Raw genomic sequence first — 20142 nt, forward strand, 5'->3', positions numbered from 1 at the left:
AACTTGTCTCTCCTGTCTAGTATGCAAACCAGCCAATCAGATGAACTTAAAAGGCAACAGAAAACTCTGCTGTGTGTGCACCACCACCCAAGATTACCAGACCCGAGACAATGCTGGAACCTGGGGTGGTGATCTGGATCCTTTCCCTTTCCCACAGATTTATCAATAAGAGACCACATTGCTTATTATCCTTTTCTAAGTTTAAGATGTTTCTACCACAAGTAAAACGTTTTAACCGGTTGTTTGGTGTCATTTCACCTTAATTTGACCCGAGGGGATCATGAAACCTTTACAACTCCCTAGGCTCCCAGTCCGGGTCCTAACATCTATGTAAAGCCTTCTTAAGGAAGTTAATAGCAATACTTTTAATGTAGCACTATGACTAGCAAATGCACAAAGAGGAAAGAACAATCTGTTCCCTTAATGTCTATCAAGAAAGGATGCTCAGGAATTCCTGTTTGTACTTGCAGCTGATCTACATTGTTCATGTTACCACATGAACAAATATGTTTGACCTATTTTTTATATCCAGAAGCTATGTCTGCAACAGCAACATGCAGGATTACACTCTAATACATAGTACAATGCATTACTTCTCAATGAGCATTTCAGATGCTGACATTTGTTGACTAATCGTTCTTAAACAGTTGTCACAGCACTCTTTATTACAGGTATTGTGAAAATAACTATGAACCTCAAGCCTTTTATTCCACCATTGTATAAATGTCACAGGATGGGGTCTCTGTCTTGAAGACCCAAATTTAATCTTAACATAAGATCCAGTGGACAGAAACAACAGCTATCAAGACACAGAAATTTGTTTACTTGAGGTTATACAGCCTATGGCAGAACTAATACAATTATTTCAGCTGATTATGTTCAAGTCTAATGGCTCAACTTCAAAACAGCCTTCTATTACTATGCCATTCAACAGGCATACAAATTCTTCAGTTTTATTAAAGCTACAAAAGAGATGAAATAATCCTGTCTCCATTAGGGCCAGATGGAATCATGAAATGTGGGTTACTCTAATTTTCTAAGCAACTAAGAGGCAAAGAAACACTAACAAAGGTAATGTCAAGATAACTAATAAGATGCCTTAAGGAGAACAAAGAAAACAAGAGGCAGGTGTTATATTGGTGCAATGTGCTGAGCAACACAGAAAGTATGAAGTTCTAGTCCCTCAAACTCCTTAAAATCTGAAAAAGGTAAGAAGTCAGCAGAGGTTAGGCAGATGACACCAAAGGTGAGTGGAACAGACCTCTAAGCACAGGAAAAATAGGCAGAATGAAGGGGAAACAACTTGAGAAAGGAAACAAGTTGAGAGTTCTCATACATTCAGCGCAAGACTCACTCCCATGGGACCCTACTGCACGCTCACAGTAGTACCTGCTTCTCACACCTGGGAAAAAGTCAATCATGGGGATTGTGCATAACAGGGTCACAGACAGTCAGTTACAGTATGATTTGACCAGAAGAACCTGCTAGAAGGGCCAGCCTTCTCAGCCATTTTTCATCAGTGTGACCTCTGTTTTGCTGATCCCCAAAAGTCATCGTTATTACTTCTATTTCACTCCCTGATCTCCCACGTAAGAAAAGCAAGTTGTTCCCAGAGCACTAGAAGGAAATAAAGCTTGGCTTCATACAAACTGAAATTACATTTCCACAAGGTTCTCTTCCCCAGAACTCCTTGTAGAAGTCATCTCTTCTTGTTTTTAAGTTCTTTCCTCCCATAATCCCTACCTGGTTTGTTGAGTATGAGGTAGAACAGTCTATGACTAATCCTGAGCTTTGGTTGTGCTTACAGGCCAAATAGCTACTGCCTTTCAAACTGGATATGAACTGAGTTACTGTGGTGGTGTCCTGGTTTTGGCTGGGATAGAGTTTAACTCTATCCCAGTCAAAACCAGTACAGGTGGGTTTGACTTTGTTTGGCTGCCAGACACCCCTGCAGACACTCTCTCACTCCCCCTCCTAAACAGGACAGCAGGGGAGACTAAGACAAAAAAGAAAAAGCTCGTGGGTTGAGATAAAGATGGGGAGATCACTTACCAATTCTACCATCGCGGGCAAAATAGACTTTACTTGAGGAAAACTGATTTAATGTATTACCAATTAAAAATAAAGTAGGATGATGAGGAACAACGAGAAATATTTTAAAAAACCCTTCCCCACACCCTTCCTTGGCTCAACTTCACTCCTTCATTCCCAACTCTTCTACCTCCCCCACTACCAGAGTGATGCAGGGAGATTGGGAACGGGGTTGCAGTCTGTCCTCAGCACTTCCTCTCTGCTCCTCCTTCCTCTTCATACTGTTCCCCTGCTCCAGCATGGGGTCCCTCCCATGGGATACAGTCCTTCAGGAACTGCTCCAACATGGGTCCTTCCGATGGGCTGCAGTTCCTCATGAACTGCTCCAGCATGGTTCCTTTCCACAGGGTATGGTCCTTCAGGAATAGACTGCTCCAGCATGGGTCCTCCACGAGCCATAGTTCCTACCAGAAAACCTGCTCCTGTGTGAGCTCCGTTCCATGGGCCACAGCTCCTACCAGGGGCCTGCTCCTGTGTGAGCTCTCCACTGGCTGCAGCTTCATCCAGGGAACATCCACCTGCTGTAGTGTGGGGTCCTTCATGGGATGCTGCATGGATATCTGCTCTACGTGGTCCTCCATGTGCTGCAGGGGGACAAGCTGACTCACCATGCTGCTCTTGATGGGCTGCTGGGGAATCTCTGCTCTGGCACCTGGAGCACCTGCTCCCCCTCCTCTTTCTCCACTGACCTTGGTGTCTGCAGTGCTGTTTCTCTCATATTTTTTCACTCCTCCCTCTCACTACTGCTGCACAGCATTTTTTGCCCTTTCTTAAGTATGTTTTCCCTGAGGGGCCACCAGCATCCCTGATGCGTTCAGCTGTGTCCTACAGTAGGTCCACCGTAGCTGTTTGGAACCAGCTGTGTCTGGCACAGGGCAGCCCCAGCCTCTTCTTGCAGAGGCCACCTCTGCAGCCCCCCTGCTGCCAACATCTGGGTATGAACACCCAATACAGCTCTACAAGATGAGGCATGGTGCACAGGTGTCTCTTTCTTATTGTTGTATCTGATCTGACAGAAATGAAGCATCTTTGAGATGGATAACAGACAGAGCACTCTTCTCATCCACAGCTCACTTCATTATGCATCAGTCCTTCAGATAAGGGAGAGAGGGTCGGACTCCAAGGAATCAACTTTTAAGAAACTTCTTTGCACTGAGGAAGTAATTTCATAGAGAATCAAAAAACTACACAAATATTTATGACACGACAGTAAAACCCCAACATTAGCACAAAAGTAGCTTTGAAGTCACCAGCAATCACCATTTTCAGCCAAAGGTACAACAGTATACAAGTTATTTACATATGACAAGAAGTAAGCCTTATAGCAGACATCACTGAGTAACTTGTGCATGTCTTTCAACAGCAACTACACATATTTTTAAGGGTCAAGCACTTAGTATTTTGTAAATCCCTTATTTAGTAATGCATACATCAAAATTTAAAAAATATATCCTTTTAGAAGTACCATGTCAGAAATGTGGGAGTTTTACAAACATCAAGTTTTTGATTTTAGTAAAAATAAACATCTGTAGTTAAGTAAACAAAACACCCAACATGCAATTTAAATCTACATGTGTCCTAACAATAACATTATTACATATATGATAAGTACAAGTGTCATGTTACTTAACTATTGTTAATTTTTACATCACAAACCATTTTGAACTGACTGAAGGAATTAAGGTTTCTTCCAGGTTTTAGTAAGTTTGTGGAATATGTAGAGAAATATTTTAAATGTACAGCACCTCAGCAAAGTAGTTCTGAACTTTAATTATTTTCCTCCGGAAGTAATTTACAGGGTTTTGAAAAACCCAATAAATACTATTTAAGCTGCATTAGTTGCCTATTTTACATGCAACAGAGATACAGATCACTTGGACAGAGTGCCCAAATGCAAAAGAAGTTTTATGAGTGTTGTCAGAACTGAACTGCAATGAAAAAACATTCAACCTGAAGCAGTTATTCAGGCAAAGCATCCAGAACCAGAAAAGCTCTTGAGGAAAGCCTTGCCTCTTCTCTTGTCTATGACCACTAGAGCATCTCCACTCCAATGGACACACACAAATACATGACATGCAGTTTTAGTTAACGAAGGTCATTCTGGCACCTACTGAAAAGGAAGACTCATGCTTCTATATAGGCGTACGAGCAAGGAAAGAGTGACCTTATATGTCAGCTAGCAGAAAATGAACAGAAGTTCTTCTGTTGTGTTTCCATAATCAATCTATCAACAAAAAAAGTCTTCTGCCACAGATCAACTGCTCTCTGAAACTACCTACTGCAATTAGCTATTCAAAGATCTAGGTTTACATAGTCCATTTCCTATTTTCTGCGTGCTCCACAAATCACTGGGAATACTCTCTTCTTTTGTATCTAAAAACCAAGAAGCGTCCTCTTCTCTTAAGGCATCCCAATTCTGCTAAATATTGGGATGCCTGGGTTTCCCCATTGCAGGCACACAGCATCACTTTATACTTCAGGCATCTTTCAGCATTTTTTCAACTATTAATTTCTGTGCATTTTGTCATACATGTGCCTGCAACTGGTTTTAACGTAATACAGAACTCAAGGATATGGTAGTATACATATTAATCTGCATAACACAGAAGGCAAACTTTATCTTGTAAATGCTACTTCAAGCAGTTCCAAAAACAAGGTAATGTTTTTAGGCAGCCTATACTTCACCTGACAAAGCCCCTCCCCCTCTCCAGCAAAAAAAATTGTCCATCATGCATGTCTAGTTTCTGATAACTTGGTAATACAACATGCTGTGGACCTAACTTAAAGAACTTATATTAATAAAGCAAGTATCTCTCTACAGGAAAAACTTAACAACTGCATTTGAGCTAGAGCACACAAATGTAATTCTGCCACACAAGAACAGGCCAGTATAGCAATATATTTGTCAAAAATTGCTGGTTGTCAAACCCATTTATTTCAGTTGGATCATTGCCATTGAAATGCACTAGAAAACGTCACGAAGAATAGAATCAAGTCTCTTTACAGAACAGGTATCATTACATTATCAATGTTTTATATCCTTAAGTTATAACTCAAGATGGGAAATGTTCCTATATACATATTTCATGGACTTCGATTCCCTAAGATTCTGAACATATGTTTCACAAATTTCTCTCCAACTTAAGAGGAAAAAGACATATTAGAACTGTATCCTACTGATGGTTTACTACAAAGGAGAAAAGCTGTATCAGCAACATTTCTTAAGGAAATAGGCCACTGAACTGCTAACAAAAAAACCCCAAACAATTTGAAAGGCCTAAATCAAAGCAAAAATATATTCCTGTATGGTGAAAAATCTACTGAAATATTCATGTTACTATGTCCTCCAACAAGGACCAAAACCACAAGATCACATAGCTGAGGTTGGAAGTGATTTCTGGAGGTATTCTAGTCCAATCCTCCCTGCTCAAAGCAGGGTCAGCTAGAGCAGGTTATACATGCATGAAAATTTCCTACCCACAGTAATTATCCCTTTGACCATAGTGTTTTAAACACATTAGCCTCTGGATTACTTTTATGCCACCCATTTTTAAGACCTCTTTACAAACACCCTGGAGTTCAGACTTGTTCCACAATGTCTTGCTGCCTGCTAGAACGCAGTATGTGAGATCTGCCTTTCCTGAACCTGTGATATCATAATCCTCCTGTGAAATGTCTCCTGGGGCACAAACTTCTTACCCTTCAGGGCAAGACACAGTATTTTAGGCTAAGTTATTCAGACATTTATCCAGTCTGGTCTTGAAAACCTCAAGGACAGCAGCTGCACAACCTTACTAAGCAACCTGATCCATGCTACAATGATGGTGTGAAAGTTTTTCCTTCCATCCAGTTTGAGCTTCTTGTTTCTACTTGTGTCTGCTGTCTCTTGTTCTCTTACCATGCATCACTCAACAGCTGAAATCCATTTGAGCTGAGTTGCTATAAAATTACAGGTTTTGTCTTCTGACAAATGTTAACTATCACATCACACGTATCCACAAAACAGACCACTTTCTTGGTGAAGCATGCTAGCCTTTAAAATTAATCTTTTTTTCTTTGTCAGCACAGATGCATGTACAGGCATATATACACACGCACACACACATACAGACATATGCATCTATACTGCCCAATGAAAAAGGTATTTTTTTAAAAAAAAAGAACAAACCAAGATCTGCAAGACACAGACTTAAGACTTCTAGAGCTTTTCTGAGGAAATGGGAAGTTATGAACTGGTTCAAAATCTTATCCTGTAACTACGACATTTTCTGTAAAAAACAGATTATCCTATAAGTACTTTGCATGATACAAGGTAGTGATGAGGTGTAACACCAATGTTTATTACAAGCTTAATAGAGCCATCTTGAAAAAAATCCCAAACCCAAAAAAACCACCAAGATGACAACTTGATCTGTGATGTTTTCATATGATTATTTTGTTTCCCACTTTAGTCAATGGACCAGATCAAGTCCTAACTTACTGTTAGTCAAAGATGCTTATAACCAAGATCAAGCCTCCCATCGAAGCATTTTGCTTACAATCTGTTATTTCCAGTGTGACTAACAAACAAGTATCATAAGGCGATCTATGCTCCAGCTCCTTAGTAAAAAGCGTCAACTTTCTGTCAGGCTATCCGAAAAGTTACTGAGAAAAATGCAAGCTAAGGAATCTAGAAGAATTTTATGCCACTGAAAAAGACCCCTTTCTTATAATTATTCTGACATAACTTTGCTTTTTCAATTGGCTCACCTGTGAAAATATGTATTTTTTAAAAATCAGATTAAAAGGAGTCTTGTTTTTACATTAAAATGACATTGAAGAACATATCGGTTGATAATTTCTGTTGCTGCTGTGATTTTACATTATGGAAGAAATTTGTGTTTTCAAGAGTTTGCACAGATTTTTGTTCTGATAATAGAATTCAACTTGCATATCATTAAAAATGTTTTAAAATATTTCTGCAATTTTGCAGCACTTACTACATGAGTGACTTTCAAGGTATCACCATCAAATCTGCACAAGCTTGCGCTATCTTCAAGAAAAGCATCACATTCTTCTAATTCTTGAGCATTACATGGTGGGTTTTCCTTTTCAGGGTTTGGATTCTGAAATAAAAAGACAATGAACTACACTGAAAATCCAAGCTACTGAATGTCTATCTATCTATATATATATTCCTTTTCATAACAAAAAAAGTTCAGTAGAACAGGAAGAATCATTTGCATATCCTTACATACTTAAAGATCAAGCTATTATGTACTTACTCAAAATGAACAGAACCATTTCTGTTGTGGAGGACAGCATGAGTGGTAGGTACAACAAAATCCATTTCAGTTTAAGGAAAGGTACATAAGCCACTAAAACGGACAAAAAGTTCCCTTCTGTAAGTAACAAAAGTATACAATCCTGAAAACCTATGCAGGTTTAGGAAATTTACATTAGTGTAAGCTTCTTTTAGATTGCCATCAGAAATGCTATTAAAAAATGCATTAATTCATTTTGCAAGTAGCTCTAAATACATGCCTCCTTTTAGCTTTGCTAATAATTATTTAAAATTAATAATGTTGTTATGTAGATTTTTTAATGCACTCAAAACAAGAAAAAAATGTCACTTTCACTACTAATTCGTGAGGAAGATACAACGCTACTGCAGACAGAAACAGCTCACTTTTGCTAATGACATCTTCCTTGGAGAATTTTCAAAATCACCAAGCTATGTTACCTTTCTCATATATTTTAAGAACTAATTTAATGATAACTGAAAGGGACCTTTAGTTAACAGAAGGCAAAAATACACACTTCCTTGTTAAATATGAACTAATGTCACTTCTTGAACAAAAAAGACACCATCTTGACAACTAATATAAGCTGAAAGCTGAGGCCAAACAGAATGTGTAAGGAAAGATTAGACAGGGCACTGACTCAATTCATCTGACAGGGAGAAGTTCTTGAGTTCCTGTGCTCATTTCTTCAGCCATTTCAGCTGATTATTAAGAACTTTATTTTGGTTCAGTCCACAAAGAGAAAGAGATCAGCACAAATTTTTTTTAATTGCTAAGACAATTTAAGGTCAAAGAAAACAAACATGAAGCGATAAAGAAACGTCCTTAAATGACAGAAGCCAGGAAAATTAAGTGTTATATACTGCAGGCTTAATATACTGCACAAGACTTAACACAGCGTATCTATCTCTTTATAGGCTAGTCTTTGGGGTTCCCCTCCAGTTTACTGTTTCATTGGGTGGCTTTTAAAAAACCTTCCAGGTAAACATCATTACCACAATCAATTGAGATGACCAAAAAGAATCCACGCCTTTATTATACATATGTAGCTGAAGTTCCGGTATAACAAAATACATAACATTTATTTAAATTAACAGTTACCTAAGGAAAGATTTTTTTTTACATGATCATTGTTGCACACATGCTGAAAAGTTGATGATTTTTTTGGTCACACTTTAAGCTCAGTATGAGTTACAAAAGAAAAGAAATTTGAAGTTCCCAATAAATCTATGGTCAAAAGGTGTACTACAATATCTTGCCTACAAATAGTGAGGGTGAGAGGGCAGAAATCAATTTAGAGCACTAATCAGAGTTTATTTTAATAACACTTTTCAGCCTTATTAAAAAAAGTAATAATCCAAAAGTAATATATATCAAGACCCATCGGGAGTCACACTTCACAAGTTTTAGATGAGATGCCATTTTCTAATTAAACCAAAAGTATCAAGCAAACAAGAGCTAAAAATTACATTTTATTTTGGTTTAAGTAGACTCCTTGTATAACAATAATGCCAGAAAGTTAATGAGTCATGCTTATGTTTTCCTAAATTTTCCTTTTTAAAGTGTCATTTACACTCACATTTTGTAAGTCAAGTATAGTATTCCTAGGAAGACAGTATAAAAGTGTTGCTAACCTATTGCTAAACAAGATTAAAATTTACTTAAATCAACTGCTTTAAAACAAACTGCCACATCATAAGTGGTGGGAACAAAATTTATCTTCAGTGTTTAATCAAACTTCTGTTTTGGTGCAGACACTATCATGTAAGCTAAATACAGTCCCCAATGAAGATGATATTAGTGTTCAAAGTATATTCACAACTCTAGTGCCATTAGTTTGTTAAAAGTTTCAGTTGAAAATGAATGCAGAGTTAGAATTCTGAATAGTAAATGAACAGATAAGCTCTGTCAATTAAGTGCAAATTAGGATATCAGGAAAAGGCAACATGCAAACCTACAAGAATTTTAAATGTTTTATTTTCAACTCCTTACCATTACTTCAGAGGTAAGATGCATCAGGCTTTCAGTTATTTCAGAGCATTGGGAAGAGTCCATAATGAATTCCCCTCGTGTGTCACCAACTATTAGCTCTGGCCACCGGGGTCCCTCATTTTTCTTAATTAGAGAAACTTCCAAACTAAAATGCAAATAGAAGACGAAGAGTAGTACATGAAAATACTGCATCCATTTCTCACATTAGTCAAAAAGCTCTAAATGTAGATTTGAGCACTTCTTCCCTCCAAACTGAATTAATAATGAAAATCACGAAACAGAAACCATTAGCATTCAATTTATAAAATAAACTATTCTAACAGAAAATATTCCAAAGAAAAACAGACCAAGGACATGTGATTTTTAAAAGCCTAAGAAGAAAGAAAATGTATTCATGTAAGTGTCCTCAAGGTTTTCAATGTAAATGCAGGTTCTCCTGAAGCAGTCTTATTAAAGTATTTTAAATACTGTAGGAGATCACCTGTAAAGAAATCTATCCAACGAGTAACAGAATTTTACTATAGAGGTTCATCTGAAACCTATGAAGTGCTACTTAAGTGTGCAGTACCTTTATATAACATCTAGGACAAAAATATTTGTATTTTATAAACCTCAGAAATACCACAATAGTTAATTATCTACATTGTGTACCTAAAATCATATCTCAGAAGAGGTATGATTTCTGTAACCTGTAAAAAACCTGTTAAAAAACACAAAGTGAAGAGAACCTGGTATAACCATCAGGAACAACTAACTAACTAAATAGAAAACAAGAGACTTAGCACCAACACATTTAATTCTATTTAATCATTGCATTAGACCAACACATGGATATAACGATAAAATGAGAGCTAGTTTTATAATATTCATTTTTAGATACACTTATAGGGTCTACAATGACAGTCTTTTACCTGACTGAACAGGAAAACCTTCTAAGTTACTAACTACTGCATTAGAGCAATAACTATTCGGTGAACTCTGAATCAGTTCCTGAAGCAATTACATTGGTATTAGAAATAGCAGACTTTTACAGAAGATATTTAGAGCATGTTTTAGACTTTTAATCAACAGAGTTGAAGTGGCATTGCAATACCTTTAGACATTAAGAACATTAAGAACAGAGTGCAATTTATTACTTCAAAATGTGTAATTAATATTTCCCATTAAATAGAAGTCTGAGATTCATGTAATATTGCTCACTCGATTGAGTAATAAAAAAAATGAGTTACTCAGCTGAGTTATTTTTCACTACGATATTTAATAATCAATGAAAAGTCACATTTTAGTATATAGTATTAGTATAATCTTTATACAAATATTAGTCCCTCTATTTAATTCTTTTGGAGAATAACTATCTTTTATAACTAACCTTTTGGGAAAAAGCCAAGATTTTTGATGAGGGAAGCTAAAGGAAAATCACAGAATCATAGAATATCTCAAGTTGAAAGGGACCCACAAGGATCATGGAGTCCAAATCCCTGCTCCTCGCAGGACTACCTAAAAATAAACCATATAACTATCAAGAGATCGAAAAAAATTTTAACTGGGAATGTCTTGCAGAAAATGTCACACTAGTTTTCTTATTATAAACAAATCTGACAAGGTATACACACCTGTGCACTTCATATAGAAGATTAAACAATGCAATAATGAAAAATATCAAGCTTGACCAAGCACTCAGAAGTCAGTATTATCTCTACCATATGTTTTTCACTTTGTATTTTAAACTATTATAATGGCAATTATAATAGTATTACATACAAAGCAATATGCAAAACTTTCATAAGATACAGACACTCAAACGTTTAACACTCTACTCCCCAATTTCCACACGCGGGGAATGGTAGTGAAAATGTATGTATTTACAAGTTGTAATTTGAAACTGTAATGACTTTTTTTTTCCTTTTTTCTACCTGAAACTCAGACTTCATGGTGTCAGAAAGCTATGGTTAATATAAAGTCTATTGTTCACTGAGTCTTCTCAAAATATCTTCTTAGATGGCCATATTTTTCATAACATTATGGCTGGGAACATTACTGTGCCATTGAAACAAATCTGTATTCTCCCCACTTACTGCATGCTGGTTCAGGTTTATAGGAATAAAGTTTGTGCATCTCAAAACCTCTGAGAGGAAACTAAACTTGGAAACTCTGCAGACCAAAAATGCCTAATGGAGACCCAAGGACAGATCTGAACAGTTACAGGTTTATTTTCATATCAGTAAGCTTCACATATGCAGAAATAAATTATTGAACCGGGACTCTGAGATAGAAAAATGAAGTGCACACACTCTCATAAAATAGGTATTAGATACTGAAAAGTGAAGGGGATCAATAAAACCACCTGCCCTGCTCTAAGGCTCTATCGGGTAAAAAAACCCTGAAATCTTCCTATTGTATGATTAGCTTTATTACAATATATTGCATTTAGAATAACTAAACTGTAAAACCAGTAATAAATATACAGCAAAAAGGGAAAAAAACCCAAAGGAGCACTGAATTTAAAACAAAGGTAAGACAGACTGAAAGATTATTTTACAAAATGATACCACTGAAATTTGATTCTTGAATTGCTGGAGTCAAAAATAAGATTTCCAAGAAATATGCATGGTCAAAGGGACAGTTTTTCTTCAGAAGAAATCACTAACTACAGCACAATCATATTTTACTGCCAGATGCACAGCAAGAACCACTTCTACACTACTAGATTATTAGGAATTTCTTTTAACACCTGTATATTTTTGCTCAGAGCAAGTATTTGGTGACTGATAATCAAAGAAAGTTCAAAAACTAAAAAAAAAGTCAATAACTAAGAACTCAAAAGTTTTCATTAGTAAGTTTAGTTTATGTAAATGCAAAAGGGACTGTAATGCAAGTAGCAAATACTGTTATCTGGTATTTATCGCTATATTTTTCAGAACCCATAGTGCTTCAAAGTAAAACTATATTGGATATTAACGACTGGTATTAGAGAAGAAGAGGCCAAGCAGAGAACAACAGAAGACATTTCAAAATGCCTTGGAAATGGACACAACTAATACATTCCCCTCACCCCTGTCCCATGTCCAGGAGGCATACTGTTGCCATTAATACATAAGGAACTTCAAGGCAGAGGTTTTCTTAACCAAAGAAATTATTGATCCTTAAATCTAGTTAATGGATTTAAGTACTTTTGTTGCACTCATGTACTGGCTTTGGCTGGGATAGAGTTAATTTTCTTCATAGCAGCTCGTGTGATGATATGTTTTGCATTTGGTTTTGATTTGGATAAAAGATAAATATGCTTAGTGATATAGGCAAGTTTATATTTTGCCAAATTTATGTCCTTTATCACAGAGTATTTGCAAAACTTTCCCAGTGAGAAAAATTGATTTTTATCTTATTTAAAGGAAATACCTCTGTTTCCACAGAAACAACTCCTTTCTTCTTACATTTTTTCACGATGACACCATATATGGAAATTACTCTTTAAGCAACATTTAACCAAATGTTATAAGTAGATTTCTCAAATTGATGTGAGTCAGAGCCAATCAAAATTTCAATTGTTTACTTAGCAAGCGGCAACAAGCAAAACAGCGCTGGGCGGCCGGGGAGCCCTTGCTCCACCAACGGCGCGCACTCACTTCCCGAGGGTCCGTCTTTTTTATATCCTCTGCCTTCCGGTATCGGGTCACTCTGAGAGGTGTACCCTGCATCTGCGCACTTTGCAGCTAGGGGGTCGCTCCATCCGGGTCTTCCTCACGTCACCAACTCCTCGTATTTCCTGCTTTCCTGAGAGTGGCTCACAAAGCTTTTGTTTATATCTTACAGAGTATAGACACTACCCCTTTTTTCTTCTCCCCTTTGTCTTTCTCCTCTTTGTCCTTCTTCCTCTTCTCCCTCTTTTCAGTCTTTTGCACAATAGGAGTCCTTGCTTCAGCATTTCAACTTAGATAAGCACTTACAGTCAGTTAGTCGTTACACAATGTAATAGTTAAGATTAAGTTTAGGCTTACATAGTTTATGGAATAACATGTCACGAGCTCCCAGTATCTTTAATGGAATTTGATGAACAAACAGTTTACTGTCTATCACACCAAACCTGCTTGTTTCAAGAAATAGTGGCTGATTACTTTATCCTAGAAGAGAGCAAAAGCAGTAAATGTCCAAATATGTATTATATACTGACTGACCTTGTTGCTTTTCTTATACTTGTTGGAAGATCCAAGACAAATTCCATCACAAAACATATCTGAACTATGAAACTTCAAACAGTTTTACTTATTGACCCATTTCCTTGCATTCCCCCTCCCCTATCAGCCTGTATCCCTTTTCCCCACACTTTATCTCATGTTTAAATAATTGGTTCAGAACTTAGCCTGTGGTTCTGCATTTACAGAACAATCAACACAAGGGGTTTCCAGTCTGCAACCAGTGTTACACAGAGCCTATGACAGACTAAACCTTAGGGGTGGAATGTGACTCACTGAACAAACCACTAAAATGGAAGATTACTGGTGGAGACTGGCAAGGGGATGTGCCCACAACCCTCAGGAAACAATGCAAAGAAGCTGACCTTATCTCAACACAAAGGGTGGCCTTTGTTTTAGATAAACAGCTATCAACAGCTGAGTGGATCAACTGGTTGATGTAAATGCTTCTCCTTGAGTTCATGAAAGGAGTGTGAATATCTCCTTGAGTTAGCCAGACCAGCAGGGGAGGAGTAAATACACGGCTCAGCCCAGGCACAGTATAAAAACTAGACAATAGAAGAATTTGGAAGAGAGCAATGGCTGGAGCTGGCTTCAAGCCACTTATTCCTTTTTGGCAATCGGGGATGCCCAGCGTTGTGACGGTGAGCATATTATAGAGACTGATAATGGTAATCACATTGGAATGGTCACTAAACCATATATTGTAATTGCTATATTTTGCTAACTGTAACTTATATTTGTATCAAGTTTTCAGTGTATTTTCTATCACCCTGTTAAATCAGAAACCCTGTGTAACATCAACTGTCTTAAAATAAATTTGATCATTACACCCTCCATGTGTGGACTAATTAAAAAAACTTGGTCAGAGAGTATTTGAACTCTGACGGGTCAACACATTACAGCTGCAGCTCACAGTCTTTTGGCTGAAGTGAACAAACCGGCATGAATGCCTTCTATATCCAAATATCTTCTATATCTTAAAAGGAGTACCAGAGGTAGCCAGATAAAAAAAGATTAACTTTTCATCCTGTAGCCCACTTCTGCAAATATGGCCTCTAACAAGGGAAAAAAAAAAAAGAAATCTCACAAATTTAATACTGTAATAGGCATTGAAAAACAACTGATTTAAGTTTGTTCTTATTTAAGTATGGACATTTCTACTACTCTGAACTGCTTTTGTGATTATGTATTAATTATAATAGCTGTGATATTAACTAAGGCCACAGTAACTACCAAATGTATAGATGGCCAGCACTGGTTAGAATACTTTACCTGTAGCACAGAAATATATGGATGTCTAAATTCACAGATATTACAACGAGAATACTTGAAGAACGTGGACAACTATCTTGTACTAAGTCTATACATATCAATATCTGATAGCTGTGAACTTACGCACAAATCCCTACTTGAACATTTAAGAGACTAATATGAGACTTCTATACAATGAAACACACCCCTAGGTTAAATAAACAATGCGCTGGGTTACAGACTGTAAAACATATGAACTTTTCAAAGTTCAGAAGTACTATCACAAAGCTCTTAGAGCAGAAAATGTTTAGTCAGTTCCAGACCTTCAAGCCCACCTCCCTCAAGCAGACAAACAGAAATGCACCAGTGCAACTGACAAGACAAGGTATAAAAATTCCAAGGTACTTTGACAGGTGTTATGGGCTTAAGGTACAAATAAGAACAAGATCATTAAAGTGTGGATAAACTACTTATTTTTTGTAATGCACATACTGTATTTCATTCATCACGACTCAAGTTTTACTTTGAACCATTCAGATGGTGCTTCAGTTCTAGCTGTTCTGACCAGGTAGCACAAGGGGAAGTACAACTGCAAAAGATGAGCAGAGACTTTAAATCCCTCTTGTAAGTGGAAGGATCAGTACGTTTAAGCAGTATTTAAGCATTCAACAGCACTCTCAGTTCCTGAACCACAAGCTAGGACAAAACGGTACATGTAAGTGTTCACTGCACCTGTTAACTGCAACAAAGAAACTGGCTTATAACACAAGCTTTTATCTTCAAGTCTCAAACAGAAAACTTGGAAGGGTACATTTCCAAATACACAAGGATTTCATACTCCCTTTTACATGTGCAGAAACACATGTGGAAGTAAATCTGAATACTTACATCACCTTCCACATATGAAGCATTTGTATTGATGCAAATGCTGTAGTCAATTTGCACCCATAAAAATCCCTAAAACAATGGTCGAACATGTCACTGAGATCAGTTTAGGGCTCTGAAGGGCCCCTGGAGGCTCTACTAACAATGTAGAGCCTAAGTAGAAAGCAAAGTTAGGTTGCAATTCTCTACCAGAGAAATAAAATTCTAGAACTAACAGGCTTTGAAATTAAAAAATAAGTAACTTGGGCTATGGTTTAGGGATCTCTGTATTCTTTCCCCCCCCCGCTCTGTTTTTTCATGTTTTATTTCAGAGAGAAAGAGACAATTAAAGTTTACTTCTCAAATAAAACCATGAACATTTCTATTTGAGGTCTACAGCATGTTGAGTTCACACAGATTAATTTTATATCACGTACATATGTACAATGGATTTGGAAAATATAATAAGGAATTTATAAGTCAAACCTGAAGAATTTATGTTACATTATTACCAAAAAAAGCTTCTGTTTGTGGAAAGCTGAAGTAGAAGAGAAATTATTAACACAAACAACAGGGTAAATTCAGGCTAATCAATCCTAAAATTTAGTGGAAAAAGTTAAACCAATTAAGTTTACTCTGCTTACAAAGCTATGTTTAACATTTTGATATCTGGGGGGTTTTCTGGCTATTTGGAAAAAATTAAGTTTTTCTTTAGTACTACAAAATATTACTGAATTTACTTACTGAATTTATTACCAAAATTTCATAACTATATGATACACTATCTTTATGAAAATCATTTAACAGTTTACCTATTCACTTTTCCACTGTGATCAACTAGAAGTGAATGGACAAGATTATTCTCAAAGAGAATAAAAAAAAAGAGGTAGCCATACAGACAGGTAGTCATACAGACATGAATGGGTGAATCTCCAGTAGCTCATATCACCAAATATGGTTTTAGAAAGGCAACTAACAACATTAGAACAGGACATTAACTCTGGCTGCCAATAAACACAGTCAAAACATGTGAAAATAGTGTGAGGAATTATGAGCATCAAGGTATCCCTAATCTTGCAAAGAACTGCTTCACAGCTCAGTAGTAGAAACTCTCAATTTCCTAGTCTGATACAGGTTTAGCTGTCAGTACAGACAGTTAGACATAATGCCTTTTATCTGAAATAAAGAATTTATTATTTTGTAAAAGCTGTTCTGTGTTGTAGAAAATAGCTGGATACACAGTTTACAAGCAAGTAACTGTAAGAGGAGGGAATTACTTTCACAAGTAGCTAAAGAAACCGTATTGTGAGACAGCATTGCAAAAGCCAGTGAACTATTTTCAGCAGAGGAGATAAATTCTTGCAGGGAGAGATGCAGGGTGTAGCACTAAATGAGTCCATTCCCACAGGGGCCAGAAGTCAGATAGGGTATACACTTTGAAATCAGTTTTTATCAACAGAAAAACTAAAAACTGCATACAACACCTTTTGTTCTCTCTAATTATCCATGTGCAGCTTTCATGGTCCACAGATGAATAGAGTTTTCCTTCCATCAATGGAGGTTGGTCTTTCAGTGTAACACATATGTTATCAGGGGAAAAGAGTACTTTTATGTCATCCTTAGTGATGCCTTGAGGAATGTGAACTGTTATTGTCACATCATCTTCAGTCTGCTGCCAGTAATAGAGAGGGTCTACAATTGGAAACATGCAGAAAAATATAAACTAGATTACAAATGCTGTCCTGGATTCCACAGCATGCAATGCTGGGAGATAGGGAATAGAAGTTCGTGGAAGAGTGAAAATTAACTTTTACTCTGAACAATTTACATAAAAATATTTTCTGATTATAAAATGGAGAAACATTTTGTTAGCAATCAGTTTCATTTGTGTCCCTTGTCTAGGGAACAAGCTTATATTCATGTCTATACTCAAGTATGCTGATAGTTAATGCCCACTGTATAACTCTATTACTCTAAGTTTATTGTAGCATTACAAAATTGATAACCAAAATGTACTTAAATACACTGAAACACTAATCATTAATAATTTGGTTGAAGAGACATCAGGTGCAGTGGTACTAACAAGTGACTGCATGCTCAGAAGTATATGCCATTCAGAGTCGTGAACATTTTTTGACTGACTATTCACCAGAAATTATTTTAGAAGACCAAGTAGTCTTCATCTGCCTCAGTTGATGGAGATGAAACAAAACTTCCTGCCCAGAGGTAATGATTGACTTTTGCCCTTGGGTCTAGAATCTGCCTGATGTCTATCTTGATTATCAAACTCCTATAAGAAGTAGCCTTTTAAGAGAAATGTTTACACAAAAGGAAGCCTATGACAGCATCACTGGGTAGTGCACAGTTGGTCACGGAAAACACACATACAGATGCATTCACTTTCTAAAGAGCAATCTTGTACATGTTACCTTCCTGTTTAGAGGAAAAACTACAGATAGACCCTTTGGAAGCCCTCAAGTTGTCACAATACAATACAAGATTTCCTTGATCTAAGCTTCACACATCAGCAACCGTGACTCTGGAAGGACTCTTACACTGTTGCCCATTACCATGAGTTTCCAGTTTGCAATGGATCAGTCACAGGTGCTACAAATACACTTCCCAGAAACTGTTAGTATCTGAGATATGACAGCCTTCAAAATTCTGAACTTTAACACAGATTGTATCTGATATTAAAAATCTTAGTTTATGAGAAAACTGAGTGACACCAAAAAAGTAGTTTAGACTTCCCTTCTCCCCCATCTTCAAGACAGCCTTCTCATGTCAAAAATGTGCAGAGGAGACTATGAAAGAACAAATTAAAAACCAAAATACCAATGTGCAACATAACTGCCTTAATATTTTTCTATCTATTGTTGTAAATTTCTATCAAAAATAGAGTTCTATTGCTAGCACATCTTGTTTCATTATCTGGTATCTATTATGCTTACAATTTTATATAACCATGCAACTAAAACTGCAGCTTACATTAGGTTTAGCAAAATAAATTCTCTCTTAAAGAGATATTAGAGTTGCCTCTAAACTAGGAGTTCAGGTTTCAGTACTTTCTCTACCATTAGACTTTTATGCCATGAGAAGTTTTCTAAAGGTATTGCTGCAAACATACTCCACCGAATACAGATTTCTGGGCTTTGGCAACACCATATGTGCACATACATGCATGAAATGAGCTACGCTAAGAGCCATATAGTGCTCTTTACTGTGTTTCTTTAATCACTCCTAGCATACAACTCAAGCAGCTCTTAAAATCCTTAAAGCATTGAACACGTTAATTCAGGTGACAACTGCATAGACGTTGCATTGTGGTGTTCAGTGCACTCCTTTGCCTCAAAATTTATACGTACAGACTGTTCTTAACACAATTACAGAATCACAGAATCGTCTAGGTTGGAAAAGACCTTGAAGATCATCCAGTCCAACCATTAACCTAACACTGACCATTCCCAACTACACCATATCCCTCAGCGCTATGTCAACCCGACTCTTGAACACCTCCAGGGATGGGGACTCCACCACTGCCCTGGGCAGCCCATTCCAACACCTAACAACCCGTTCTGAAAGAAATGCTTCCTAATATCCAGTCTAAACCTTTCCTGGCGCCAACTTGAGGCCATTACCTCTTGTCCTATCGCTTGTTACTTGGTTAAAGAGACTCATCCCCAGCTCTCTGCACCCTCCTTTCAGGTAGCTGTAGAGGGCGATGAGGTCTCCCCTCAGCCTCCTCTTCTCCACACTAAACAACCCCAGTTCCCTCAGCCGCTCCTCGTACGACATGTGCTCCAGACCCTTCACCAGCTTCATTGCCCTTCTCTGGACACGCTCGAGTTATTCAATGTCCTTTTTGTAGTGAGGGGCCCAAAACCGAACACAGGAATCGAGGTGTAGCCTCACCAGTGCCAAGTACAGGGATCAGATCACTTCCCTGTCCCTGCTGGCCACGCTATTGCTGATACAAGCCAGGATGCCATTGGCCTTCTTGGCCACCTGGGCACACTGCTGGCTCATGTTCAGCTGGCTGTCGATCAACACCCCCAGGTCCCTCTCTGACTGGCAGCTCTCCAGCCACTCCTCCCCAAGCCTGTAGCGCTGCTGGGGGTTGTTGTGGCCCAAGTACCAGCACCCAGCATTTGGCGTTATTGAAACTCAAATTATATGCACAACGTCACAGTTATCACAGAGTGTAACATTAATACATTCCAGAAAATTGATCTTTTTGCATTGTTTCCCAAACAGATTTTTGCACCGTTCACAGAGACTGTGCTAGTATCACGCAGTTAGGATTGGGTCTTTAACCAATGCCTCATACTCAGAAGCAAAAATAAAATCTGAAATAACACAATATAACTACATATACATACATAGTACAAAGACTCAGTGATATTTAAGATAAAACAACTTTATTAATAGGTTTTTCCATACTTAATTTTGCATTGATCTTAAAGAAAAAA

General features: G+C 37.3%; 1 protein-coding gene across 7 annotated transcripts in view; it reads right to left on the reverse strand.

The window, feature by feature from the left end:
• The window catches only part of NUDCD1 (NudC domain containing 1), a 62669-nt gene that overhangs the window by 11243 nt on the left and 31284 nt on the right, over nucleotides 1-20142 (reverse strand). For all 7 annotated transcript variants that reach the window (XM_074886599.1, XM_074886649.1, XM_074886629.1 and 4 more), the window contains 3 exons: nucleotides 17158-17365; nucleotides 9366-9510; nucleotides 7071-7196 (listed from right to left, as the gene is read on the reverse strand). In XM_074886599.1, coding sequence (XP_074742700.1) covers nucleotides 7071-7196; nucleotides 9366-9510; nucleotides 17158-17365 — 479 coding nt within the window. The remainder of the gene's footprint in view (nucleotides 1-7070; nucleotides 7197-9365; nucleotides 9511-17157; nucleotides 17366-20142) is intronic.

The sequence above is a fragment of the Strix uralensis genome, chromosome 1, assembly GCF_047716275.1.
Source record: "Strix uralensis isolate ZFMK-TIS-50842 chromosome 1, bStrUra1, whole genome shotgun sequence".
Lineage (NCBI taxonomy): Eukaryota > Metazoa > Chordata > Aves > Strigiformes > Strigidae > Strix > Strix uralensis.